General features: G+C 39.3%; 2 protein-coding genes across 5 annotated transcripts; one reads left to right on the plus strand and one right to left on the minus strand.

Annotated features, from left to right (window-relative positions):
* Positions 1–605: 605 nt before the first annotated feature.
* On the minus strand, positions 606–4,693 carry ppm1na (protein phosphatase, Mg2+/Mn2+ dependent, 1Na (putative)). Its single transcript, XM_024276637.2, has 6 exons — positions 4,263–4,693; positions 3,573–4,144; positions 1,511–1,628; positions 1,304–1,418; positions 1,163–1,226; positions 606–823 (listed from the first exon to the last, which is right to left on the minus strand). The coding sequence occupies exons 1-6, from the start codon at positions 4,666–4,668 to the stop codon at positions 791–793; spliced, it is 1,308 nt and encodes a 435-aa protein (XP_024132405.1). The 5' UTR covers positions 4,669–4,693; the 3' UTR covers positions 606–790.
* On the plus strand, positions 4,673–24,111 carry rtn2a (reticulon 2a). Of its 4 annotated transcripts, none has more exons than XM_036215061.1 (11): positions 4,673–4,812; positions 10,834–10,887; positions 11,037–11,570; positions 11,825–12,016; positions 17,030–17,237; positions 17,542–17,680; positions 19,615–19,684; positions 19,758–19,804; positions 19,876–19,934; positions 22,474–22,545; positions 22,623–24,111. In XM_036215061.1, exons 3-11 carry the CDS (start codon positions 11,057–11,059, stop codon positions 22,669–22,671), a joined length of 1,350 nt encoding a protein of 449 aa, XP_036070954.1. In that variant the 5' UTR covers positions 4,673–4,812; positions 10,834–10,887; positions 11,037–11,056; the 3' UTR covers positions 22,672–24,111. The 4 variants fall into 4 exon arrangements, with proteins under 4 accessions (XP_036070954.1, XP_036070953.1, XP_024132402.1 ...); XM_036215060.1 differs by lacking the exon at positions 4,673–4,812 and adding an exon at positions 9,987–10,329; XM_024276634.2 differs by lacking the exon at positions 4,673–4,812 and adding an exon at positions 9,987–10,329 and having other exon boundaries at positions 22,474–24,111.
* The last annotated feature ends 194 nt before the right edge of the window (positions 24,112–24,305 follow it).

A 24,305-nucleotide genomic window follows, 5' to 3' on the forward strand; every position in this document is an offset into this window, starting at 1 on the left:
TCAAATTTAATCATCTCCTGCCAATTCCATTTATTTTCAAAGCTAAAATATTACTTAAAGATCCTGAATATTAAAATTTTTGGTACTAACAAAATGGAAAATAACTTCATCTTTGTACATAATCGAGATGGGTTTTTTTTATTTCTGTTCTGTGTACTGTCTTTTAAGAATTTTGTTGTAATTTACTGGTTGCTCATTTGTTTTACTGTGTGATACACTTCTGTTCTGCCTTAAGAGGGATCAGAAGCAGAGCAGGACTTCTGTCAGTGCTCAAGTCGGATAATTTTGGCAGATATGATACTAAACTTAAGCATTTTAAAAGCCTGGCTAGGTTGGACAACAGTAATATTAAGGAGAGTTATTATATTTCTGATAAGAAAATACATTCACTACCAGTGAAAAACAACACTATTACAAGCTTCAACATAAAAGACAAAGCTTCTGGCACCCATAAGTATAAGTTTGCTCAACTCTTTCCAGCATAAAGTTGAACTTGCACCAGAATTGTCATAAATGACTCAGCTGCATGGATTCAAACTCTTGAGGTTTTTTGGACACACTAATGCTTTACATGCTGATCAGACAAACATTTAGTTTTACAAAGACACAACAACACACCGACTGTTTAATGCAAACCACATCTTAATTATTGAACAAGCACATATCTTACACCATGCTCAGATATAACACATTATTTCCCTCTGAAATTGTTTCTAATGTACAGTTATAGTTCTTCTTTAAGCGTCTTAGTCTTCATGGCGACGATGAAGCTGTTTCCATGGTTGATGTTTTAGCTGGAGTCTTCCTCTGATCCGCCAATGTCCTGAAACGTCACACAGCAAACAGTTTCTCAATGTTTCTTTGAAATTATTTCAAAGCATAAAACTTATTACTTTGGTAACCACATTTAAATAGGATATATTCAATTGCTGAACATCTTTGCAGCCAAACAGTCAAAATACAAACAAAGAAAAAGTGGTTTAAAAGGGTATAACACTTTAGAAGTTTGCTATATTTTCTTTTATCCTACTACTGTAGGCACTTTAACTGTCATATTTTACAAAGTTTGACTGGATATAGACTAGATTTCATTAAAAACAGCAAAGCTTTCTTTAATATGGTGTTGAGTTGTTTATTTTGTGTGAGTGTGCGCATGCATTACCATAGGCTCTTGAGTCCTTAGGCCCATGACATGTTTCTGATATGAGGAGATGATACAGTCTCGTCTGCAAAAATAAATCATTTTATTTTTATACTTTTCCCCTCCCTCCTCAAACTGAGCACACCTTGCTAGTTTACTCACTTGCTGGTGATTCCGCCTCCAGGTGGGAGTCCCGGCATCTCTTCTGCTGCCAGGAATTTGATCACATACAGGAGGTCGGGGTCCTCTTCTCTGGACCTCATCATCTGGATTATTTCTGGTAAGAAAACAGTCATAGTTCTAAAACTGAGGTTTGGTGTGTTTACCGGCACGGTTAAAATCAGATTTTGTGCATAAAATAATAATCACCTTCCACTTTCACATCAATCTGGTGCTCCAGCTCGGCCTCCTGCTGCAGTGCCTCCTGTGACACCTGGGGGGCGCCAGGGAAGCACACAATGATGATGCTGATGTTATCCAAACTGCCCTGCAGAGGGAGACAAAAACACAAATTTAGTGCAAGTAGTGACAGCTGCCAATTAGATTTCTGCATTCCAGTAGTAGTTTTTAGTAGATTAGTTGAGTATATATGTTTAGTTGCATAGCAGAAGCTGTTTTTATACACACTATTGGCTCCCGTTGTGCCTGTTTTATTCTTGTTCAATAAAGATGAGCTTTTTCAAATAGATTGGTTTTATATTTGATTTTATGATGCGACAAAAGCATATCTTGAACTCAATGAAAATGTTATTTTTCTCTATGTTTCTGCAATAATCCACACTGTTGTGATTGGTCAGACAATCACATTAGCAGTCAAAGTGTTCTGACAAGACTTTTGTTTTATACTGTTTTATTCTTGGTTGAAATTTTATCACAAGAACCAAAAACTCAAAGTAGCGAGTGTCATGGTGTACTGGAACATGTCGCCTTTAAGCAGATACAGGTGAAATAAATACCGGATCATGCTGGACAGAATAAAGCCTCTGAGCTGGTGAGCCATTGAGCCACGATGCTGAGCTCTCATCAACACACCCACATTTAGAGTTAAGCCCAGCCATGTGCAGATTTTCTCCCATCCAATCTCATGTCCCAGGATGCCCTAATACACCTTATTTATAGAGCAGAGCCTGAGATTGTTATTTACTGAAAGTGTCACGAAGACCCGCAGAAGAAATCCACTTACGTAACAATACGAGCGTAAGGCTCTGTGACGCACACTTTGCTCACCGTTGCTCCTTTGTGATGTGGAGCGGCTCATTCAGAAATCCACTCATTGTGTTTGAGGTAATTGGCTGAAGGACTGCTGCGGTGAAGCTACAAGGTAACACTGCAGGACTTTAAGGAGCTCAGCTGAAACTTTCCACTGACGTTCTGCTGTGCTGTAATCACCGCTTACAGTCAATGTTTGTCAGGGAGATCTGACGCACAACTGGAGTATTCAAACTTAACAAGACATTTGACAACAACAGTTACAGATAGCATTTAAAATTAACGCTTTCGGGATGGTTTGAGCAGGTTTTTTGAAAAACTAACTACATTCTGTTTTTATTCTAGTATGCTAAATCTTAATTGGTTTTCCTTAGACGCAACGTTATGTTTGGACAAATCTTGATGATAAAATGATAAATGTTTTTGTTGCATTGATGTGTAATAATGCTCCTCAATCAGATTTCATTATTCAGTCGGTACTAAAGTCTTGTTTGTCTATTATGTGCTAAATCCAAAATTTCTATTTTTCTAAAAGCTATAGAAAAATATGAGGCACAAACAAACAAAAATGATAATTTAAGTCGATTTCTTTCATTAAGATTGCAGAATAAACGTTGACCTTGCAATAATACACTTAGGTTTTCCTTAAAAACAAAGAACTTTTGCCCTCTAAAGGTAATCTTTTTAATTATATATGCATTATTTATAAAGTTCTTAGACTTAACATAGTTTTCCTCAAAATCTGAACATAACTTTTTAAAATTTTGCTGGTTTAAAACACTGTCATAATTTTTCTCATTAGATCGTTGCATTTTTTGCACACTGCCATGATTATTTTCTTAAATAAGATCAGTGATCAGAGCTTGAGATGCTTAATAGTTTTACAATAAAATCAAAATATGGAGAACTATCTTTCCAAAATGCAGCAGTAAAAGTCTGGACTGACCTTCAAAAAGTACTAGAATTAAGCACCTTTGTATCTATCTTTTAATTAATGTACTGACTGAATCCTGCAAGATTGAACTAAAAATGTTTTTATCTCTGTGTATCTTTGGAATAGTTTTCTTGATTTAAATTGTTGTGTATATTGTGATCCACTCTCAGATCGTCATTGTGAATAAGAACATGTTCTTAATAGCTTATCTGGTTAAATAAAGGTTAAATACATCTTTCTAAAAAGTGATGTCAGCATACTTTGTCTTTGTGAGTTGTGACTTCTCACCTTATAGAGGCAAAGGTCAATGACCTGTGCACAAATGTCTCTCAGGTCGTCGCACACCTGCATGCGGTTACGCACGAAGGCGCAGAGCTCCTCATTCCCGATGGCATCCCACACACCATCGCAGGCCAGGATCAGGAACTCGTCCTCTGGCGTCCTCTCCAGCTCGTACACCTCTGGCTCAGGCGACACCAGCTGCTCCGTCTGTGGCCTCCAGTCCGCCTCCTTGAAGTCAAAGTCCCCAAGAGCTCTGGAAACGGCCAGCGAGCCGTTTATTCTCTGCAGGGTCACGGAGCCCCCAGCGTTCTGGATCCTCTCCTTTTCTCTGGGGTTGAACGGTTTGTGGTCTTCCGTGTAGAAGACCACCTGCCCGTTGTGGCACAGCAGGGTGCGCGAGTCCCCGCAGTTTATGAAGTAAATGTGACGGGGGGAAATCAAGACGCCTGCTGCTGTGGTGCCGCTCCGGTCCCAGCTGTCCTCGCGAGACAGTTTGTGCATGTGGCTGTCAATTTTGAGAAAACCTTCACGGATCCCTTCCTTCACCTGTTCGGGTTCTTCATCTGCTTTGATCCCACCTGCAGGAAAGAAGTGTTTTGATGTCTAACAAAAGTTCACCCCATGTTTTAGACACATGGATATAAGGATAATCATAAAGTGTGACATTTTTGTAATAAATCATTAATTTTGCTGTACCTGTGGCCAGGATGTGATCCAGTAGGTTTTTGGAGCAGTACTGTGCGACAGTGATGCCTGCATGTCCATCAAAAACCGCAAAGTAGGCCCAATCCTCCAGATCTCCTCTCAGCTGAGACATGCAGGTATGTGCGTCCTCCATCTGAGCCCTCCAGCCCTGCATGCTCGCCACCGCATAGTTCAGTCCCAAATCATTGCCCCCTTCCGACATGTGCTTCTCCAGGATGGGGCGCTCCAGATAGGGACTCGGCAAGGCGTCTTCCTCATCCAAATTATCCTCCTCGGAAGACCCCGTTTCTCTAGATCCACCTTTGAAGAAGAATGTCACCATCTTCTCCGTCTCTTTGACCAGCTGGCGGAGGAAGGAGGGCACCTCCACATTGCTGGCGCGTCTGGCAGTCCTCATCACCCCGCGGAGCCTGAGCTCAAGCTTCTTGCTCGACCTGCCAGAGGCCCGTTTCCTCCTCGTGCCTCTCCTCCGCCTGTGGGTTTTCCTCAACAGGTCCAGGGCAACAGTTAGGCTGTGCCAGTTTAAGCAGCTAAACAACAAGTAAGTTAGATAAAAATCCTGCTAAACGGTAAACCGAAGTGGTTTGTGTTGAAAGAAGTATCCTGGCTACTTGTTTATCCTTAATCTGACTTGTAGAAAAACCACCATCCTCACTTCTTCTTCAAGTTGTTCCTCTCTGTTCTGCTGATCTTGTTCTTTAGTCTGTCGTCCTCTCTGCTTGTGATGATTTATCCCTTTAACGCCGCTCCTCCCAATGCGTCCTTCTTCCCCTCCCTCTGTGGCTCTTTGGGATAATCACCTCGCCAGCGAGCCGGTACAGACAACTTGAGTCTCCAGTCATGCATGGATTATAAAGCGGGACATTTTGCGCAATGCATAATGAGAGTCATGTGACTGAGGATCCTATGACGTGAAAACTTGAGTGATACATAAGGAATGATCAAACACATTGATCTCTTTGCCATGCGTTCTCATTCCCTCTGTTAGAGAGCAGCTCAATTGTATTCTACATCTAAGAATCTTGGAATAATTTAAAAACATTTTAAAATAACCATTGAGTTTGTTCATTAACTTTCCTTTTGATGGGTTTTTATTCAAAATGAATACATCTAAAAAAAAAAGTATTTTAGTAGTTTTAAACATGAACCTCTTTTGATTATACAAATAGTTTAAATTTGGTTATAAATTAGGAGGAAATAAATAAATGTCACACTATGACACTTTAGAAAGTGACAGAGATAAAGCTCTTCTGGAACAAATTATCACTTACTCAGGTAACAAGCATGTTTGGCAATAATCTGAGATACTTTAGGCTTGGATGGCTCACTTGCAGCAGCAGCTGATGCTATGTGAACCAAACATGGTTTAAAGGTCATGAACTGAACTGAACTTGGGTAATGACAGTGATTGTAAGAGGAAGATCTGGTCCAAATATCATTGACAGGATTTAATGGTGTCTTCACTGATTGTAGAGTTAATGTATATGTAGTGATGAGGTCTGATGAGGCCTATTGTCTATGCAGATCTTTATAGCTGTAATGTTCTGGGGCTTTTAGAACACTCTAGAACCTTGAAATGCTGTATATGTAGCCTTTTCTTCATTGTCCATTCTTGTCATACTGGAAGTTTTAGACATGGTTTATGTGGGAGGAGCTACCAGCTAATATTTTTAGCCTGATTGCTACATGGTGCGATGTCTATGTATATCTCACTTCCAATGTATGGAAGACCTGGAGGATGTTGAGAGATCAGGTCTATTTATTGTGAAAAGTTCTACAAAGACATTAGTAAAGACGTCTCCATGTTTGGGTTCATGAGATCATTCTGTGATTCTCCCAGTACCGGGGAGCTTCACTCCCACTTCGAGAGCTGCATCTCTGTGACAGCCACTTTGGCAATGTTTCTGTGTATCTGTGACCGAGTTTAAAGGCTCACTGTTCCACATTATCCTGAGATCAAAAAGAATAAAAGCACGAATTTAATTAGATTAACTTTTTTGGTATTGTCTTAGTGAAAATAATTTTTTTTGAAGTTCAGGAGGCCTGATCAGGCTGCCTTCCCATGCCGCTGCGGCTCTGTCTGCCGGTGTAGCAAGTGAGCGAGCCACTCCTGGCCCCGGGAGGTTGACTGTCCGGCAGCCAGAGAGCCGCCGTGCAACAGACTGGCAACCTGTCCCGGGTGTATCACGCCTTCGCCCAATAGTAGCCAAAACGGGCTCCGGCATCCGTGCATGATTGAATTAGTATTCTACCTTCTGATCAAGTCACTGAAAACGTCACATGCAGCTGATATTGCACTGCTGCCACACCTCCAATATTGCGCCCCTGGACCTTAGATTGTGTCTGTACCATTGACTTAACTTTGAAACTGGCCACCTCTGCCACAAAAATTGTGCTTGGTGTGAATGCAGCACAATTCTCTTGTTGGTTGAAGGAAGTTTTTGCCCAAAATCACCATTCATGGCTCCAGTCATCCTTTTTCTCAATACAGATCAATTGTCCTGTACTTTCTGCTGATGAGCAGACCCAAACCATGATGTTTTCACCCTCATGCTTCACAGTGGGGATTCTGAATAACACTGAGACAACTAAGCCTTATTCCCCCTCCAAACACAGCAAGTGGTATTTCTATTTTCATCTCATCCGACCACATGACCTTCTCTCAGTCTTCGTATGGATCATCCAGACAGTTGAGGCAAACTTTAGATGGGCTTGTAAATGGTTTAAGCAGGAAGACCTTTGGAGCACTGCAGGATTAAAATCCATGAGGATGTAGTGCTTTAGTAATAGTAACCTTTGTTGTTGTGGTCCCTGATCTCTTCAGGTCATTGATCTCTTTCCCTCAAGCAGTTCTGAGCTGTTTATTTACAGTTCTCAATATAATTTGTACCTCACCTGATGAGATCTCGCGTAGAGCCCCAGGTGGAGAGAGACTGTCAGTGATCTTGTGTTTCTTCCATTTTCTCATAATTGCTCCAATAGTTTTTTTTTTTTTTAACTAAGATGCTAGTTTATTGTATATTGGTTCATATCAGTCTTGTTCCAGGCGAAAAATCTCACCCCTGGTGTCCTTCGACAGCTCTTTGGTCTTGGTCATTGGAGTCTTGAGGTGCATACAGACAACAGGCTGTGTCGACTCGTGTTTTAGGGGCCACTTTAAAGGAGAAGTCTATGCAAACACGTATAGACCAGAATTTCAGGTTTCTGTATTCAGAACGCCTGTGATTGCGCGTCTCTACTTAAGTTTTTAAGTCCGGTTGCGGGCTCTACTAACAAATCAGGCGTTCATTGATCGCGCGTTGAAGGTACAACCAGATTTAAGTTTTTACCCTCAATCCCAGTTATTGCAGCACTGTTACCAATCAACGACTCCGATTTGGTAGTGACGTGTGGGTAGCATCTGCTTCAAAACACAGAGGTAGCATATCGATCGTTGCAAATAGGACCGTGAAGGAGAAATTGATAGTTGGTGTTTGTTCCCAATTGGATTAATATGACACCAAGACAAACATTTATAAAAAGAGACCTGTGAAAGCAAAAAACCTGGAGCACCGCTTTGGCTGCGCACCAAACCGCTATCTATTGTAGGTGGTGGACAAATGAAAGTAAACAGTAGAAAAACAAAAGAAGAAGAATCTTCTCCCTGCTCATCAGGCACTGGTTCGGTGTGTGTATTAAACTGCGTAGACTGTGTTCTTGAACATGCCACAAACGCTGGTGTGAATCCAGGATTACTGCTTAAGGGTGTGGACAGGTGTCTTTTATACAAATAACTAGTTCAAACAGGTGTCATTAATACAGGTAACAAGTGGAAGACAGAACAGCTTCTTGAAGAAGTAACAGGTCTGTGAAGGACATAATTCTTGCTTGTTTTTAGCTGCTACATTTTATGTACAAATAAGCTTTTCAAAAATTGACCATTTTTGTTTCCTGGATTATTTTTTTTAATTCTTTCTCTTGTAGTTGAAATGATGAACATTGCAGATTTGTCTTGTCTTTTTATGTGGGTCAACTTACAGAATTTAAGACTACCAAATGCTTTTATGCCGTAATGTATGCAAATGTATCTAAATTGAACGATCTGTAGGGGTTCTGATTCTAAACTCTTTTCCTGAGTAAACCTCCCTGATCAAGGACAAATGCAGGCTAAGTGGAGCTGCAGAAATGAGTCATGTGAAAAATAAAATGCTTTACTTCTGGTTTTTGAATGAGGCATGAACACAAGTGCTGTTTCCAATATGGCACGCTTTGTTAAATGTGAAGTTTTACTTTTTAAATGGGTAGAAAGAACTTGTTCCTTAACTTCTTCCATCATGAAATACGTTTTTAAGTATCTAAATGCTTGAATTGTGAATTTATTTGTTAAGCAAACACTGATCATCATTGTTGGTCATAAAGCAGTTTGAAAATAATGAATTTGGCCAAAGTTCTGTCCAAAGACAAAGAAAGATTCTTAAATTACGTGGTTTAAGGATGTTACTGTTTTACCATGAAAATCTTGGTTATAAGTTGGATGGATCAAAAATAAATAATGTTGCTAGAATTTGGGTTCTAGATAATGAACAGAAAGCGAAGTGCAACATTTCAAAAATTAAAAATGTTTAAAATTTAGCTCACAATCTAGTGTTTTATTCAGAGAAATGTAATGTATATTTAGCCTGATTTTTAAATGTATTCTTTATTTAAATTGTTTAAAAATATTAATGTATTTTAATGTATTCATTTCTTTATGTATAAACAATTGTAAAACAAAGCAACATACTTTTTTATATCTGGATAAATAAATGTTCTGCCTTCATTCATAAACAGAACACTTTGCATTTTGTTATTTCTGCTCCAATTTTTTGACTTTCTGACTCCACGTGGTCATAGATTTGCATCCATAGCTCCTAATCTTATTACCTTTTGTGTAATATACAGTTAGTGACCTGGTTTAATGAGTTTGAGGTCTAAATATGTGGCTCTGTTCTTTTCTGGCTATAAATACAACTAAACCTTTTTTAGCCGTGGGAAGCAGATCCTTGTGCTTTCTAAACCTAAATGCCCTAAAGCTGTAGAGGGGGAAGTTTAAATATGCTTTAACTTCTTCTTACCTTTTTTTCCCCCAAATGTTTGAAAAAAATTAATGTTAAAATTTAAAATTTGTATTCAATTTTTACTATTTTTTTGTTATTTTATTTTTAATATACAACAAAGCAAATAATAAAAATCTTTTTAATTACAAAAATTTTCGGCTCTCTGAAAATCAAGTTTTACCACCTAAGTAAATTTCCATAACAGAATACAAACTTGTGGGTTTTTATGTAAGAAATGATCCATAAGAATTAAAAAGGAAATAGCTTGAAGATTATTTGAACATTTATATTGTTTTAATTAGGATTTAACCAAGCTTTTCATTCTGTAGTAATAATTTGAAGTAGAGGCGATTTGATTTATAGAATACTACTGCCCTCTACATGTCGTTGCTGCTCCAACAAGATGTTCCAACCTTTGCTCATTAATGATATGAGCTTTTTGAATATATTTGGAAATAAAACAAAATCAATGAAATCCTATAGAAACATGTGAGAAGATTTCCTTATATTTTCATCTTCAATATAAGCCAGCGTTTCCTGTGTGTTTTGTTACATCACTGACTCATCACTTCCTGTCTTGAGTCCTGCTCCTTTAACACGCAGAACTAAAAAAAACAAGAATCACACAATGAGTAAGACTGGCTATGACCAGAGGATGCACTGATGAGCTCACACAGATGCTTGTGCTTCTACTGTAGCGTTCACTGCTGCCTCTGCAGTCACAGTGATGCAGGAGGAGAGGAGGAGGAGGAGGAGGAGGAGGGTGCTCAGGCGAGGATGGTGGAGTGAGGCAGGGCGGGGTTGCTGAGGAACAGAGACAGAGAGAGGAAGCTGCTTAGCAGACGAGCAAGGAGGGAGGAGGAGGAGGAAGAGAGTGAGCTAGCAGCAGTGGAGGTGAAGGGGGGGGCGCCGCTTCCAGACTGGATAGGCCCCAGCGATGCCTTGATGGAGCATGGGCCAGGTTTTAGGATTCTCTCACTGCCGTAAGTCTGCTTTAGTTGGTTCTGTTAGCATCCTGAAGGCTGGTTGGCACAGGGGAGTGCTGTTTACGCTCCAGCTCCACATCTGTGAGCGTTAGCTCAGCCACCTTTCCTCCATCCATCCAAGAAAAACACACGTGTGGACGGATAGCTGCAGCGCAGCAGGAAGCCTATTTTGTTATCATCATTGGTGTTTGTTTGGCTGCCGGGTAAAGTTTGCATTTTTCCACTGCAATTTGCTTAGACTTGAAAGCTACTTTTCGATTATGTTTGAGACTATTTTGATCTACAAATCAACATCTGTCTTTGCATGTTGCAACATTTGTGAATTTGCTGCATCCATTCCACAGAATCTGAAAGAAGGTGAAAATACTTTCTTCTTCTATTCCAAAACATACTGTGGAGGAATCTACACTAGAGTGTTAGTACATAGCAGACACCTCTGCTGAAGCAATAAAAGGGTTGTAATGCCATACATGAAGATTTTATCCAACTTTTTCGTTTTAGAGGAATATGGCTCTGTGGCGTCCACTCCTGACTCAACACCCCCCTGCACCGATGGTGAGACGTGTTTTTGAAGCTTAGAATTGCTTCGTTTTTATTTTTACTTACAGACACACTTTGTAGAAATTAGCCTCTCTGTAAGAGAGTCAAGTAAGTCATAAATACTTCTGCAGCAAACAATTCAATTGATTCTGTTGTTCATCCAGGCGGGAATGATGAGTCCGAGATGTACGAGCTCCAAACAGCCAGAGAATGGTCTGATGATGAGGACCCAGGAGAGGCAGACGATGATGAAGGGCTGACTTCATCCCCGTCAATCTGGGGCACCCCTCGCCAGAACTCCTTCGAGCTGACTTTCTCTTACATCGCCATCGCCGAGGCAGAGGCAGTCGGAGTCTCCCGGCTTCATCGGGAACGGCGGAGGGGAGGCTTTCGGGGAAGCCGCACGTCTCTGATGCGCGCCGACACCCTGGAGACCCTGCTGGACTCTCCAGACGTAGACTGGGACCCACAAGGCTTTATCAGCCATGATGACGACGTTGAGAGGAGAGAGCCGGAGAGGCTTGAAGCCGGGACGGATGAAAACCAGCAGACTGAGACTCTTCCATTTATGTCCCAGAACCTGGAGCCAGAAAGTCAAGAGTCGGACTCAGAACTTCAAAGAGCAGAGGTCATGAGCCAGGATGCCCAGCCGGATACTCACTCATCACAACAACAGCCCCCTTCACAGATAACCGAGGGTGAGGAAAAGCAGAAAGGTAGAGGTGACAGAGTGACGGGTTTTCTGTTTGATTTATTTGTTAGCTATGCTCTTTAATTAGTATAAACTGGTCCTCCAAATTGGAATATGAGGATTTATTTTCCTGATAGCTGAGCTGCCACGAGGAACACAATATGGAGTCAATGAAACTAATACCTCAAAGTCAGATTCTCTCAAGGGTAAAAGCTTTCATACGTGATCACCATAGTGACAATATCTTCTGTTATCCGGCAGCCCTCGAACCGGAGCCCCCCATCACCGTGGAGGCCATTTCGGTCGAGCTGCTCACTTCTGCGCGACCCAAAGACCCAGCAGGCTCGGCGCCAGCGGACACGGGCTTCAACTCTCAGGAACAGCTGGTCGGCGGTCACTGGTTTTCAGCGGTTAGCCTTAAAGATGAGCTGGCAGTTTGCACCCACATTGCAGGTACACATTTATCACCTACTTTTATTTATTTATTTACTTTGAGAGTATTATCTCTCTCCCTCACTTCTCCTCTCTGGCTCTCCACTTAGAAAGAGCTTTTCACTTAGCTCACAAATCAATACTTTGATCAGAGAAAATATCAGGTTTCAGTTTGTGCATGTACTTTCAAGACTCTCCACTGGAAGCCGTTGCAGATCCTGTGGGCCCGTGCTCTGCCTCCCTGTGTCTGTCTCTCTAGAGTTCAGGAATGATGGGTAACCGGGAGGAAAGCTTTTCCAGCTTTGGCTGCTGTTCTGGGCGCGTGCCTCTTTAAAGCTTGGCAGTGCTTAACTCACACACAGATGACTGTGTGCATGTCATCACTGTGCATTTTTAAATATACTTATGGGTTATCGCTGCCTATGTCAGTCTAAAGCAGACAGATAATGGGAGCATTAGAGGTAAGAGTCCGTCTTTTAGATGGACGGCTCTTTAAGTGGGCCGCTGCAGTGGTCTCAATGGATCCTATTTTAGTAGATCCTTTGGGGGGGGGGCTGCAGTCCGTCAGACAGTTGATTAATGTGTGGTCAGAATGATGACAGAGTTAAGAGTTTCTGAAATAAATGACTCACTCGTAAACTGATCACAACACTTCATTATATTGGAAACCTGATATTGAATGAATGAAACTGATCAATTGGATATTTCTTTTGTTTAGTTCGGAATGCATTAAAATAGTTTTAGTTTTGTTTTACACAGAATGAAGGCAGAACTTTGCAACTTTTCAAATTTCAATGCTTAATGTCAAGAAGAAAATGTTTAAATGTATTAGGGCCTATGCCACGCTTTTCTTAAGTATTTCAGAATATTCATATATATATGTTCATATATTACCTTTGACTCACTAAAGAACAAGTTATGGAATATGAGTTATTTTCGTGAGGTTTTTTTGCCCACAAAAAACTAAGACCCCTTGATCTCTGAGGCACCGTCTTTCGCTGCCTGTGGGTGCCGCCCATTTCGTGATGTCATCCTAGAGCCAGCCTCGGCAGCGTGTCTGCGTTTCGCCCACGAAAACAAATAACATCTGATCTTTTGCAAAGATGAATGTGCATTCCACACATCTGCCTTTAGTATCCCCGGCCATCAAACACTTGTTATAATGAAGAGCTAGCTGAGCAGTGAGGCTAGCGGTGAAGTTAGCAGCATAGTTAGCAGCTAAACGGCAAAGTTACCGACTGATCACTGCTGGCTGAGCAGATAAATTTTGTGTTTGTGTTAGCCTGGGGGCGGTTCTGGCAGTGTAGACTCTTCCTGAAAGAAAGTGTTCCCAATTTGTGACATCAGTTGTGAGAACTTGCTCATTTTGGTGGGTTGAGAGGGGCTGGTGCTCAGAGCGCAAGTTTTTAGAGGATTAGTCAGTAACCACTTTGGGGTTGTTTATAGTGAGGAATGAACAGTATAATACACTTAAAACCTCACAAAGTAGATTTTGCCCCTTTAATTGAAAATTATATCTTTGTTCCACAGCTTGAGGCACTAACTGAATGATGGGATTTTTAACTCTTAAAATGCACAAGGTTTGAAAACGGAGACAAACGTCGGCCTTCTCTTTAGAAGGGGAAGACTGACATTTGTGTTAAACTTTGGCAGTCTTTGGAGAGGTGGGCGGGGCCGTGGTTGTGATTATTTTGGGCTGGGAGGCCTTTGGACTGCTGACTGAGCAGCGGGTGGCCAAAAACAGCTCAGACAAGTGAGGGGAGCACAGTGGGGACACAGTGAGGGACAGGTGGACAGAGGAGCAAATACTAAAATGGCCAGTAAAGGTGAGACATTTAAGTTTAAAGTGAGTTTTGAATTATATTTCTCAAAGGTTATTAGGTTGTTATGTATTTAGTTGTGGTGACAAATAGCTCCTGCAGAACAATTCTTTATTTTTCAATCGTGCAGGCGAAGCAAATTGAATTTATTTTATGCATTTGCTTCTTTATTTATCATCTTTACACATCAATTCTGAGCTTAGTGGCTGTGAAATTATGAAGCAAACTTGCTCTGTCTTGTCGATTGCAAGCTTCCATCAAACGCGGGTTTGTTTGACTCGAGTGGGATCAGTTATTCTTTTATCGGTAGCTTTAATTCAAATAGTATTCTGCCTCTCAGATAACCTTGCCAGCTGGGTTCTGTTTTATTTTAGTCTTTCTGCCTTCAGCTGTTGAGCTCAAACACAAAGAGAGATTTCAGTGTCTGATGTTTTTGGATGTGGGATTGATCTGACACGACCAGAGCAGAGAGAAATTGATGTTTAGCTTAAATTGTGCTGCTAGGATTGACACAATTGTGATTACAGCAATTTTTTTATGTTGTAATACTTTCAGGTAAAAGATTGTTGATTTTCTTTGTAGAAAAAGGATAATCGCCTTAACATTTTTGCTTGTTTGTGTAGAGGATCCCACTAAAAGCACTCCAAACTGCAAATGTGTCCAAAGTGATAATTATGGACAATTATGGCTCAGACATCACCCAGTTGCTGCTAACCGTTCTTGCTCCATCAAAAATCTTGAATCCGGCTGCACTCGCTGGTCCTCCAAGTAAAAAAGAATTTGTTAATTTTGTTATTCATGTGCCTTAAGGATCTGTTTAAAAAGAAAAAAGACACAAGAAGTGACCAATTATAGTGTTTGGATGTCAAACTTGATCTACCTTAGACTTCATTTTTTATAAAGGAACAAAACGATTTTTTTATTTTATGTTTTTTAATAAAGAATAAAGAATTAAATTAACAAAATATAATGCTGCCAAAAGTCATAGTCTGCAGTGATTTAAAGACAGATTGATTAAAAATTGCTTTTCCTTGTTCTTGGCTGTAGAACAGAACAACAGCTTTAAAACAACTATAGTATAAATATGCAAGGTTGTATATAAAGGGGAAAAAACCCTGCCTTGCTTTTGTAAAGACAAAATATATATAATCCATAAATAAAGAAGGAACATTATTTATTGTAGTCTTCTTAACCTGTACAAAATGAATGAATGAATGAGACACTACAGATTAGTGGTGTAGGGAAAAATCGACTTGGCGATATATCACGATAATTCTTTTGCCGATACTTATATCAACTTAAAATGCAAACAAGATGACATTTAATTCATTATAAATGAGTGTTCTTCAGCATCTTACTTTTGTTTTACACCTAAAACCCCAACCGTTAGTTGGCATCACAACACACTGAGTCTCTTTGAGCCAAGAGAATCTGGCCACAGAGAAAAAAATATGGCGCTTGAAAATTAGTAACCCAAAGTCCCTCCCCCTCGGCCACAGAAAAGCATACTTAGCGCCTGAAATTATTGGCTGGAAGTCCTCGACTGGAACCCCCGTTTGAAGCTTTTAACCTTTTTTCCCTTCGATAACCGTAACTGATTACGTGATCAGCTGATTCACAGAGAAAAAGCGTCATTTTGCCGGCTTTTCTCCGGAGGTAAACAGGTGTATTTATACAAATTTGAAAACTTGTTAATACTGACTTGAAAGAATTAAAACGATTCTCTGTCCCATTTGAAGCTCGTCTTGAAAACTAAACTGTTAGACAGTTACAGTTTATTCCCTTTTCAAAGCTTAAAAGCTGAAGTATTTAAAACATCATTTTTGAAAGGGTTTCCTAAAGTTTAGGAAATTTCTGCTTACACGACCGACTGAAGTTACAAAATGTCTGCTTCCGACTATATATTGTTTCGGGCGCCATCTTGCATGTGACCAGAGGCCCCTCCTTTGAGGAGGTCCACATCACGACCAAAACAACAACAAGATCTCGCGAGAACCAGCTTGTATTATAAGTTCAGTCAGCTTTGTGGTTTTTGTTGTTGTGAGACATGTACTACTTAGTTTTTACTTGGGATGGGTACCAAACTGAAACTCTGGACCATGTTGTTGCCAGTATCATATAAAACGGCAGATTGCGATGCTTTGTAGTGGGTTCAAGTAAGAACGAGTGAAGCAATCCAGTTACGCAGCTGGTCATGGACGGAGCTTCAGCTCGAAAAAAATTGTGGAAAATTGTTCCGTTAAGTCTTGGAATACATCGCGATATATATCGTATTGTAAGATGTGTATTGCAATTTGTATCGTATTGTCAATACGCACCCCTACTACAGGTATTGATCTGAATGCATACTAACTGTAAACACAAAAAATAGACATTTACATGCTTTCAACTGAAGTTTTGATTGTCAATTAGTGGTTTAGTTAAAAGCTACGTATCAACAAAAAAGAAAAACATCTCTTCTCTCGTGTTATTATTTTCTTGTTGTAGTTATTTTTTCACTCTTAGATTTTTTATTTTTTGTAGTTGTCTAATGCCGTTGTGTTATTGTCAGTCTTAGAACGAGAGCGGCACAAGTCTGGTGTTAATTGAGTGCAATGATTTCCATAAATAACCCACCTGCCTTCAGAGTACTCGGTTCAAAGAGGCTTCCCTCCTCTCTAATGCCGAGGCTCAGCGTTCCCCTGACGGTGCATTATGCTGTCACACGCGGCGTGAACCGCACTCGTGTGAGGAGGCTTCACTTCTTATCGATCACTCTTTGCAATGCACTTCAATTCTCAGTGCAGTAAATCGCGAAGCTTTTATTTCACACAGCAAGTCGTGTAAATACTGCAGCTGTCAAGTCTAGTAAAGGATGGCTAAATGGATGCTTGGATCTCCACGGCAGCTGTTGCCTGGTGACAGAGAGGGAGGCCAACAGCGCGTGGAGAAATGGTTGCTGACAGCCTGACGACCGGCAGCAGGTGTTGTGAAAGGTTCCCCTCAACTGCTGGCTGCTCCCTGTCATGTAAAGGGCTAAATTTAGCCGAGGCCGGAGCTGTGTGTGATGCTGAAGGCTGAAAAGATCTCTTCTTCAGCTGCCACTCCCCCTTTTCCAAAATAAGAGGTTGTGATGCTGCTCCATCTGCTTTGTCATGTCAGAAAGCACCACAGTCACGCTTTTTAAACCTCTCTTTTACTCCTCCTCCTCTCACCTGCTCGTCTCATGGCTTAGTGGTGGACCTGATCTACTGGAAGGACATGGAGCGAAGCGGCATGGTGCTCACGGGGTTGGTGGTGGGCTTGCTGTCCCTGTTCCAGCTCAGCATCATCACTGTGGTCTCCACTGTCTCCCTGGCTGTCATGTGCTTCACCATCTCTGTGCGCATCTACTACCAGCTCCTCTACGTCCTCAGCTGGGGAGATGGAGAGCACCCCTTCAAGTAAGACTTGGGTTTAGAAGATTTAAGAGATTCAATATTTTTGCTCTTAATTTCAAATGCCAGAATAAACATTTGACTCATTTTTTTCCTATTAATTAATAAGGTAAAATGTTTACACTAAATATTAAAAATAATAATAATGATACTGGAGACTTGCCCTTGCAAAAAAGCTCTTTAAAAAGAAAGATAATTACTCTTTTATTCGATTATTTCAAATAAATGAGTATTGCAAGATCTATAAAATTAAAAATAAGAAAACAAATATTAATTGTTAATAAATATGCTGTTTTCTTTTTGCCTTCAGGTCATACCTGAACCTGGATATCAGTTTCAGTGGCGAGCAGGCTGACCTCTACATGCAGAAAGTCATCGTGTCGACTCTGTCTGCAGTCGACGGCCTGAAGAAGCTCTTTTTTGTTGGAAACCTTTTCGACTCCCTGAAGGTAAGCCGAGGCTGCAAATGAAGTCCAGTTTGACTGGATTTGTGGTGATGGAGGGGCAGCCTGTCTGGGTTGATCTCAGCTCTGCATCTAATGAAGGATAGATGGATAAAACATGCGCACGTGTGTGTTTTTGTGCATCAGCCTCTCAGTAATCATATCATAAAAACGGTTCCTCTCATCCAGAAACTCTTCATTAAATTGAACTTTCAGATAATCTTTTTTCCTTCAGTCTCCTCCTGTCATCCCTTTCTCCTCATCATTGTTGCTCCTTCCAGCTCTAGAGAGGACAGCATTTTCATTTGCTATTTATAGAATGTTTGGGGAAACAATTGTCTCTCCTTAGGTAAAGTTATTTTTATAAGAACTGTTTTCAAAGGTTTACCTTCTAATAGCTATGGTCAAATTTTCTTTCTAGATTTTTGGGTTATGAAGACTCTTTAAGGGAATGCAGGACAGTTCACTCAGGGCCTTTTATGGATAAACACTCGCTTATATTTATGGATCTCTGTGTTTTTTTAAATATTAACGAAATAAAAATGGTTGCTAAATTTAGTTCTAACTGTAATATGAACTTTTGACCTCCGTAAAATTACTTTCTCCCTGCAGATCTGTCATAATGTCTTCATAAGGTACACGCAGTGTTAACACATAAAAAAAACATTATTTTGCTCAGTTTAAAAAGAATATTGCGTCCCTTCTGCAAACCAGTATGACTATGTTGAAGGAGTCAGACATATATTGTGCTAAATTGAAAAAGGATTAGATTTATTTCAAACATGTAAAACAAAACATGTAGAGCACTGCAAAATAATTAAAATTAAACATGAAATAAAATGATAGATAGAACTGAAAAAATACATCTTTACAAAAATTGGATTGGCAGAAGCCAGTGCTTATTTAAGCCTATCCCTCCAGCTAGTTTTCTCATATAAATCCATAATATTCAACATAATTATATTTTATCTTTTTCCACAATATACATTTCAAAATAAATAATTGTATATTTCATCATTTTTGTCTTTCCAGCTTGTATTTTAAGAAAATATTTATTAGTTATCTTTTTATTAAATTACACCATGCTCATTATGAGCCTAATAAAAAATCTTTCTTCATTGTTACTCACTTTTTAACAAATAAGAAGCAGTTTTTTTAATGTAGATTTTTTTGTTTTGAAATAAACACATTATATATTGAACTGTAACACAACTGTGACCAAAAAATTGAGGTTAGAACCAGAATGTGGGGAAAGTAAATTGTTGCGTCCCCCAAAAGAGTTTGAGAGGAAACCTTGAGTTTTTTTTTCTCTTTTATAATTCAGATAATTAAATAATAGAGTTATAACTTACAGAATAATTTAGATGTGATGCTTTAGCACCCTGAAACAAAACTAAATACAACCTGAATTTCTGAAAAAATGCTGTCAAAAGAACTACTGCAGAACTTTAACACTACTTCTTTTATTATTATTTATTTATTTTTTTATATTTATAGACAACGTCCAAAAGAAATCTCAAATCCCACTGGAAGCCCCATGACAGAGACACAAAAATAAACCAGCATCAGCATCATCCTGTCCTTGCAGCTCACCCTTCATATAATATCATTTTAGTACATGAGGCCAGCACACTTACAGTGAAAGGGAGAGCCTGAGCTCCTTAATCCCAGGACCTCCCGGTTTTAACTTCGACCTGGCTGGTATGTAGAATGACACAGAAGTCTGTAGGCAGAAACCCGCCGGTGAAGCTGGAGCCGGGGGTGTCCCGTATCTGAGCAACCGGATCCCACCTCAGGAGCAAAACCCTTTTAGAAATGTTCAAAAACACACTGCGTAATAAGAATATCATTAGAGCAATAACTGTGGACTATAATATATGTAATATATATGTATTTTTAACACATTTTAGTGACAATTTGATGTTTTATTTCTGTCTTAGTTTCTGTTTCTGTTGTACCTGGTGACCTACCTGGGAGATCTGTGCAACGGCCTGACCCTGCTTATCATCAGTAAGACCTTAATATCATCAACTTCTTTATACACTTGGAAAGGCTTGCATCCACGCATCATTTCTCTCTGCAGGTGTGATTGCTGTTTTCTCTCTGCCACTTTTCTACAAACGGCATCAGGTAAGATGGGTCGATGTAGAAAAAAATGAACACTTTGTTTGTGCAACTGCTCACTTTATCTGTCCCAACAGGAGGAGGTGGACAGGTTTGTTGCAAAAATCCAGGCCCAGTTAGACAGCATCAAGGACACGTGAGTATGGCGCCATCTTGTGGCTAAACACTGCTCCATCATTGACATTCTATTTGTAAGCTCCGTCTGAGGGATGCAGGAGAAATGTTAAAGAAATGTGATGACAGTTTTGCAATGAAGCTTTGTCCTTTTTATTTTAAAATATTTAAATGAGAATCTCACTCATATTCTGAAACCTATGTGACTGTTCATTCTAAAGAGTACATGACTTTCAAAATGTCTGCATGGACTTGTGCCTGTAGGACACAGACTTTCATCAAGAACAGTTAAAATAAAACCAGCTGAGTAACAGTTTTGCTGTAGAATGAATTGTTGACATTTTGTGGATCTCTTCATAATGTGAGAGTCTCCAACACACAGCATGTGGGCTTAATTACAACAATTCCTGCACTGCAAAATGCAGATACGAACCGTTTGTTTTACGCTTTTGTGACCATAAGGCTACATACACACTTGTGTTATAAGTTATATCTCTGTTTACTCTGAACTACACTTTTTACAGAACATGTTTCTTCTATAACTACTTAGACTGTCTGTGATAAAACAGTTACATTTAGAGGGTAAAATGAGTCACAGTATTGACCAATTGCAAATTGTACAGCCTGATTATTACCCTGTACACAAACAATCTGTAGAGTTAGTACAGAAGAACAAAATATTTTTTAGCATGTTATTACTGATGCAGAACTCCTGTAATTGTGGTCAACAGAAATCACTGTAGTTTTATTGTAAGAATTCAAAGCTGATTTCTAGATGTTGGTAAATTAAGGATAAAAATCTATCATTTCTTATGCATTTGTTGGTTTAGAATTTAAGACTCCAAATTCCCACCGTAACCCTTGTGCTATCCTTCGCACATTTGCATTAAAATTGGGGTCGTCTGGACCCCACAAGAGAACAAGAGGGTTAATCTATAACTACTAAAAAACTATATGCTGCAGGACTATATAGTGCACTGGATTTTAATAGCAATTTGGACACGATGATCACTACTTTCCCTTTGTTTTGCTAAAAACACGGGATATGACGTCACTGATTAAACAAAGTGAAAATCGAATCAATACAAACATTTCACCACGCCTACTGGTGACTCCATTGTGTTCTGATGAAGAAAATGTGGATTGTTTGTTAACAAAATTGCACAAACATTGTTTTACCGCAATGCATTGTGATCTATATTCGCTAAAGCAGTGAGCATTGATGCACACTAGTTTTTCGCAAAGACTTCTGGGATATTTTGGAATAATAGATTCAGACAGCACTACAAAATGGTAAAACATACTATATAGTGAAAAGGAAAGGAATTTTACCATTTCTAATATTAGCTGTTTTCCATGTGTTATCACTTAATAGTGATGTAACAACATCTTTACCTGCAATTTGGTTCAAACTTTGAATTTTGGGTCACGGTTTTGTTTCACTTCCATGTATTATTTGTGTATTACATAACAAAGAAAGACGAAAAAATTAAGAAAAATAAAATCTATTTTTTAAATTTGCTAATTGACAAGCGACAATGAAGGAAAAGCTTTCAGTGTCATATGCTAAGCCTGGTATAATCTAATAAAACAACTATAAATCCTTAAATTTAGCTCAGTATGCATTTGACACTTTAAATGTAATCCTAATGGTATACAGTAGCAATCCAACGATACACTTACGTCACGAATCAGTTCAGTGGTGTAACATACACTTAGGTTTTACAATAAGAATTGTGGCATCTCTATGTATGATTACAAGTTTTTTTTGCAGAAAGCGATTTTCTTTTAATCCAAAAACGATCACAGTTGTGTCAAAGAGGCAGAGCTGTGTGGATCTTTGTGCAAACGTAGTTTAAAGGTGAACGCCATAAGACAGGATAAGGTAAGACGCAGTCAAAAAACAGGCTGAGGTAAAAACGTAGGGGCGGGGCAGGAAGGCGAGGAGGCAGGCAAGAGTCAGGACATGGAGAATCAGACATAAGAATCTGGGTCAAGTGGGATTCCAAATGATTTATTTGTAATCTGATTATTGAAGGTGCAGAAAACAGTGACTGGCATCATCCAGGAAAAAAACAAAAAACAAAACACTTATTGTATTGATAGAAGGAATCTCTCTCATTACTTTGTGTATAGTTTGGCGATATGATACATATCACGATACATGTGTCACGATTTGATATTTATCGCAATAAATCCCAACACAGCAGCAGGGACAATATTTTCCTTCTTTTTTTTTAAACTGCGACCTAGAAAAAAAATTTTTAAATTCACCTTTTACGTATGTATTTTCCGCACTATAAGGCGCACCTTTAATGAATGGCCTGTTTAAAAACTTTTTTCATATATAAGCCACACCCCATTATAAGACGCTTAGAATAGAAGCTTCAGTGGTGGCTGGGGTTGCGTTATGCATCCACTAGGTGGAGCTGTGCTGAAAGGAATGTCAACAAAAAAGTCAGATAAGTCAGTCAAACTTTATTAATAGAATACAAACCAGCTTTCTGACAATTCTACTCTTTCTACATGGGTGTTAACCTCTTCACTTCCTTCTCTTGCAGTTTGCAAAGACTCGCGCAGGGTGGTGGCCCCCCTCCGGATCCAACCCCCGGCGGCGCCAAACCTAAACCCCAGTAAACATTGTGAACACCACCGTTAGCAGACGTCACAGATCCAGGCTGTCACTCTGAAGTCTTACTCGTGTTCTCAGAGCTCCGAAGGAAGAGTCTCCAGAAGCTGGAACGGAGGCGCAACACTAACTGTATCCAAGTATCTGAAATTGTAGGAATCCTCAGTAATATTCGTGCTGCTGCTGTCAAGGAGGAACATTGTCATTGGAAATGTTGCTTTTAAAGTGTATAAAAAGGAAGACTCAGGAAGTGTCTCGGATGGAGCTGTAGTCCAAATGAGGTATAAGCAGCAACACTCTAAAACAGGAGGGGGTCGTAGTGGGTTTGTCCAAGACGACTAAATATGTCGTTCCTAACCATGGCAGCATTAAACCGGCAATTAAGGATGCATGTTTGTAGACGTGTCTGAATATGACTTTGTTTTTGGTATGCAAGGAAGTGTGAGTGAACTTTTTCCCCACAATTAAAATCACTTTTTTCCTCATTTTTTTACGACATTGCTTTCACTCTTGCACTTGTTTCCTTGTTGAACATTGAGAGGGTAAATGGATTCACAGAGAGGAAACTTGTTCACTAAAGCAGGTGCCTTTTATAACTGCAGATTAAAGAGAGCGTGATTTATGTTCCCAGTCCTTCTCCCTACCTGACCAACAAAACAGTTTAGTGGTACAAAACCGTGACATATAAGAAAACAAATCATCCATAAATGTTAGGGATGACAAGACAATTCAGGATACTTTTAATTTGTATTCATTTATAAACATTCTGCATTTCTTTTTGGCACATGTAGTGCTTTAAAATCTTGTACAAGGAATTTGCTCCTATAAGCCTTACTTTGTGCAACTCATGCACTTTGCAGAAAAGCTTTACCAGACCCACCAAACAAACAAACAAATACGAGACATCATGACTGTCTAAACCCCCAAATCTTCTATGAAACATCATCAAATCCATTTTCTGTTTGAGTGGATCGGCTTCACAAAGATGTTTCCATCACCAACTGTTTGGATATTTTCACATCTCGGTAGAATTTAAATGCTATAAAATATCAGCTAAAGATTTTAAACCTAAACATAGCAGAAATTAACATGAGAGGTTTTTTAAAATGTGGTTATTTTTAATTTGTTGGTACAACAGAGATCTGTACATCTGTTGTTCAGCTGAACGCAGCTGAAAAAATGTGATCAAACACCTCCACAAAACACTGTCTAATTTGTAGCATATAGTACTAAAACACATTTATGTCGTATTTAATGAAGAGCTGGATGTTTGATTTGAAATATGTTTTAAATTCATCACCAATAGAAAGGGTGTTGTCTGGGTTTTCAGTTTCTTCATTTGCATTCATTTGCTTTAGTTCCAGCTGGTTTGCATATCTTTGCATTCTATTGCGAACTACACGATTCCAATTCTTAGAAACAGGGTTCAGCATCCAAACACTCAAGTGACTTCTGGTTTATTTGAAATCAGCTCTGATATTCATTCAAATGTGTTTCACCGATTATTGTTATTTTACAAAACAGACTTTTATCTGTGCAAAGCAAATAAAAATGACGAGAAAATCAAAAATGCTAGTTTTGTGACTTCTTTTTTTTAAATAATAAATATGAATTATGCTTCTTTTGAGGCATGAATAAAATATAAAAGAAACTTTTATTTTCTCAACATGTGAAATTATTGTTTAATAAAATGCCTTGTGGCAGACCGGATCATCCCAGTGCAGCCCTGGACAGCATAAGATTATATGAAAAGATCAAACTTTT

The sequence above is a fragment of the Oryzias melastigma genome, linkage group LG13 (genome assembly GCF_002922805.2).
Source record: "Oryzias melastigma strain HK-1 linkage group LG13, ASM292280v2, whole genome shotgun sequence".
In the NCBI taxonomy this organism is placed as follows: Eukaryota; Metazoa; Chordata; class Actinopteri; order Beloniformes; family Adrianichthyidae; genus Oryzias; species Oryzias melastigma.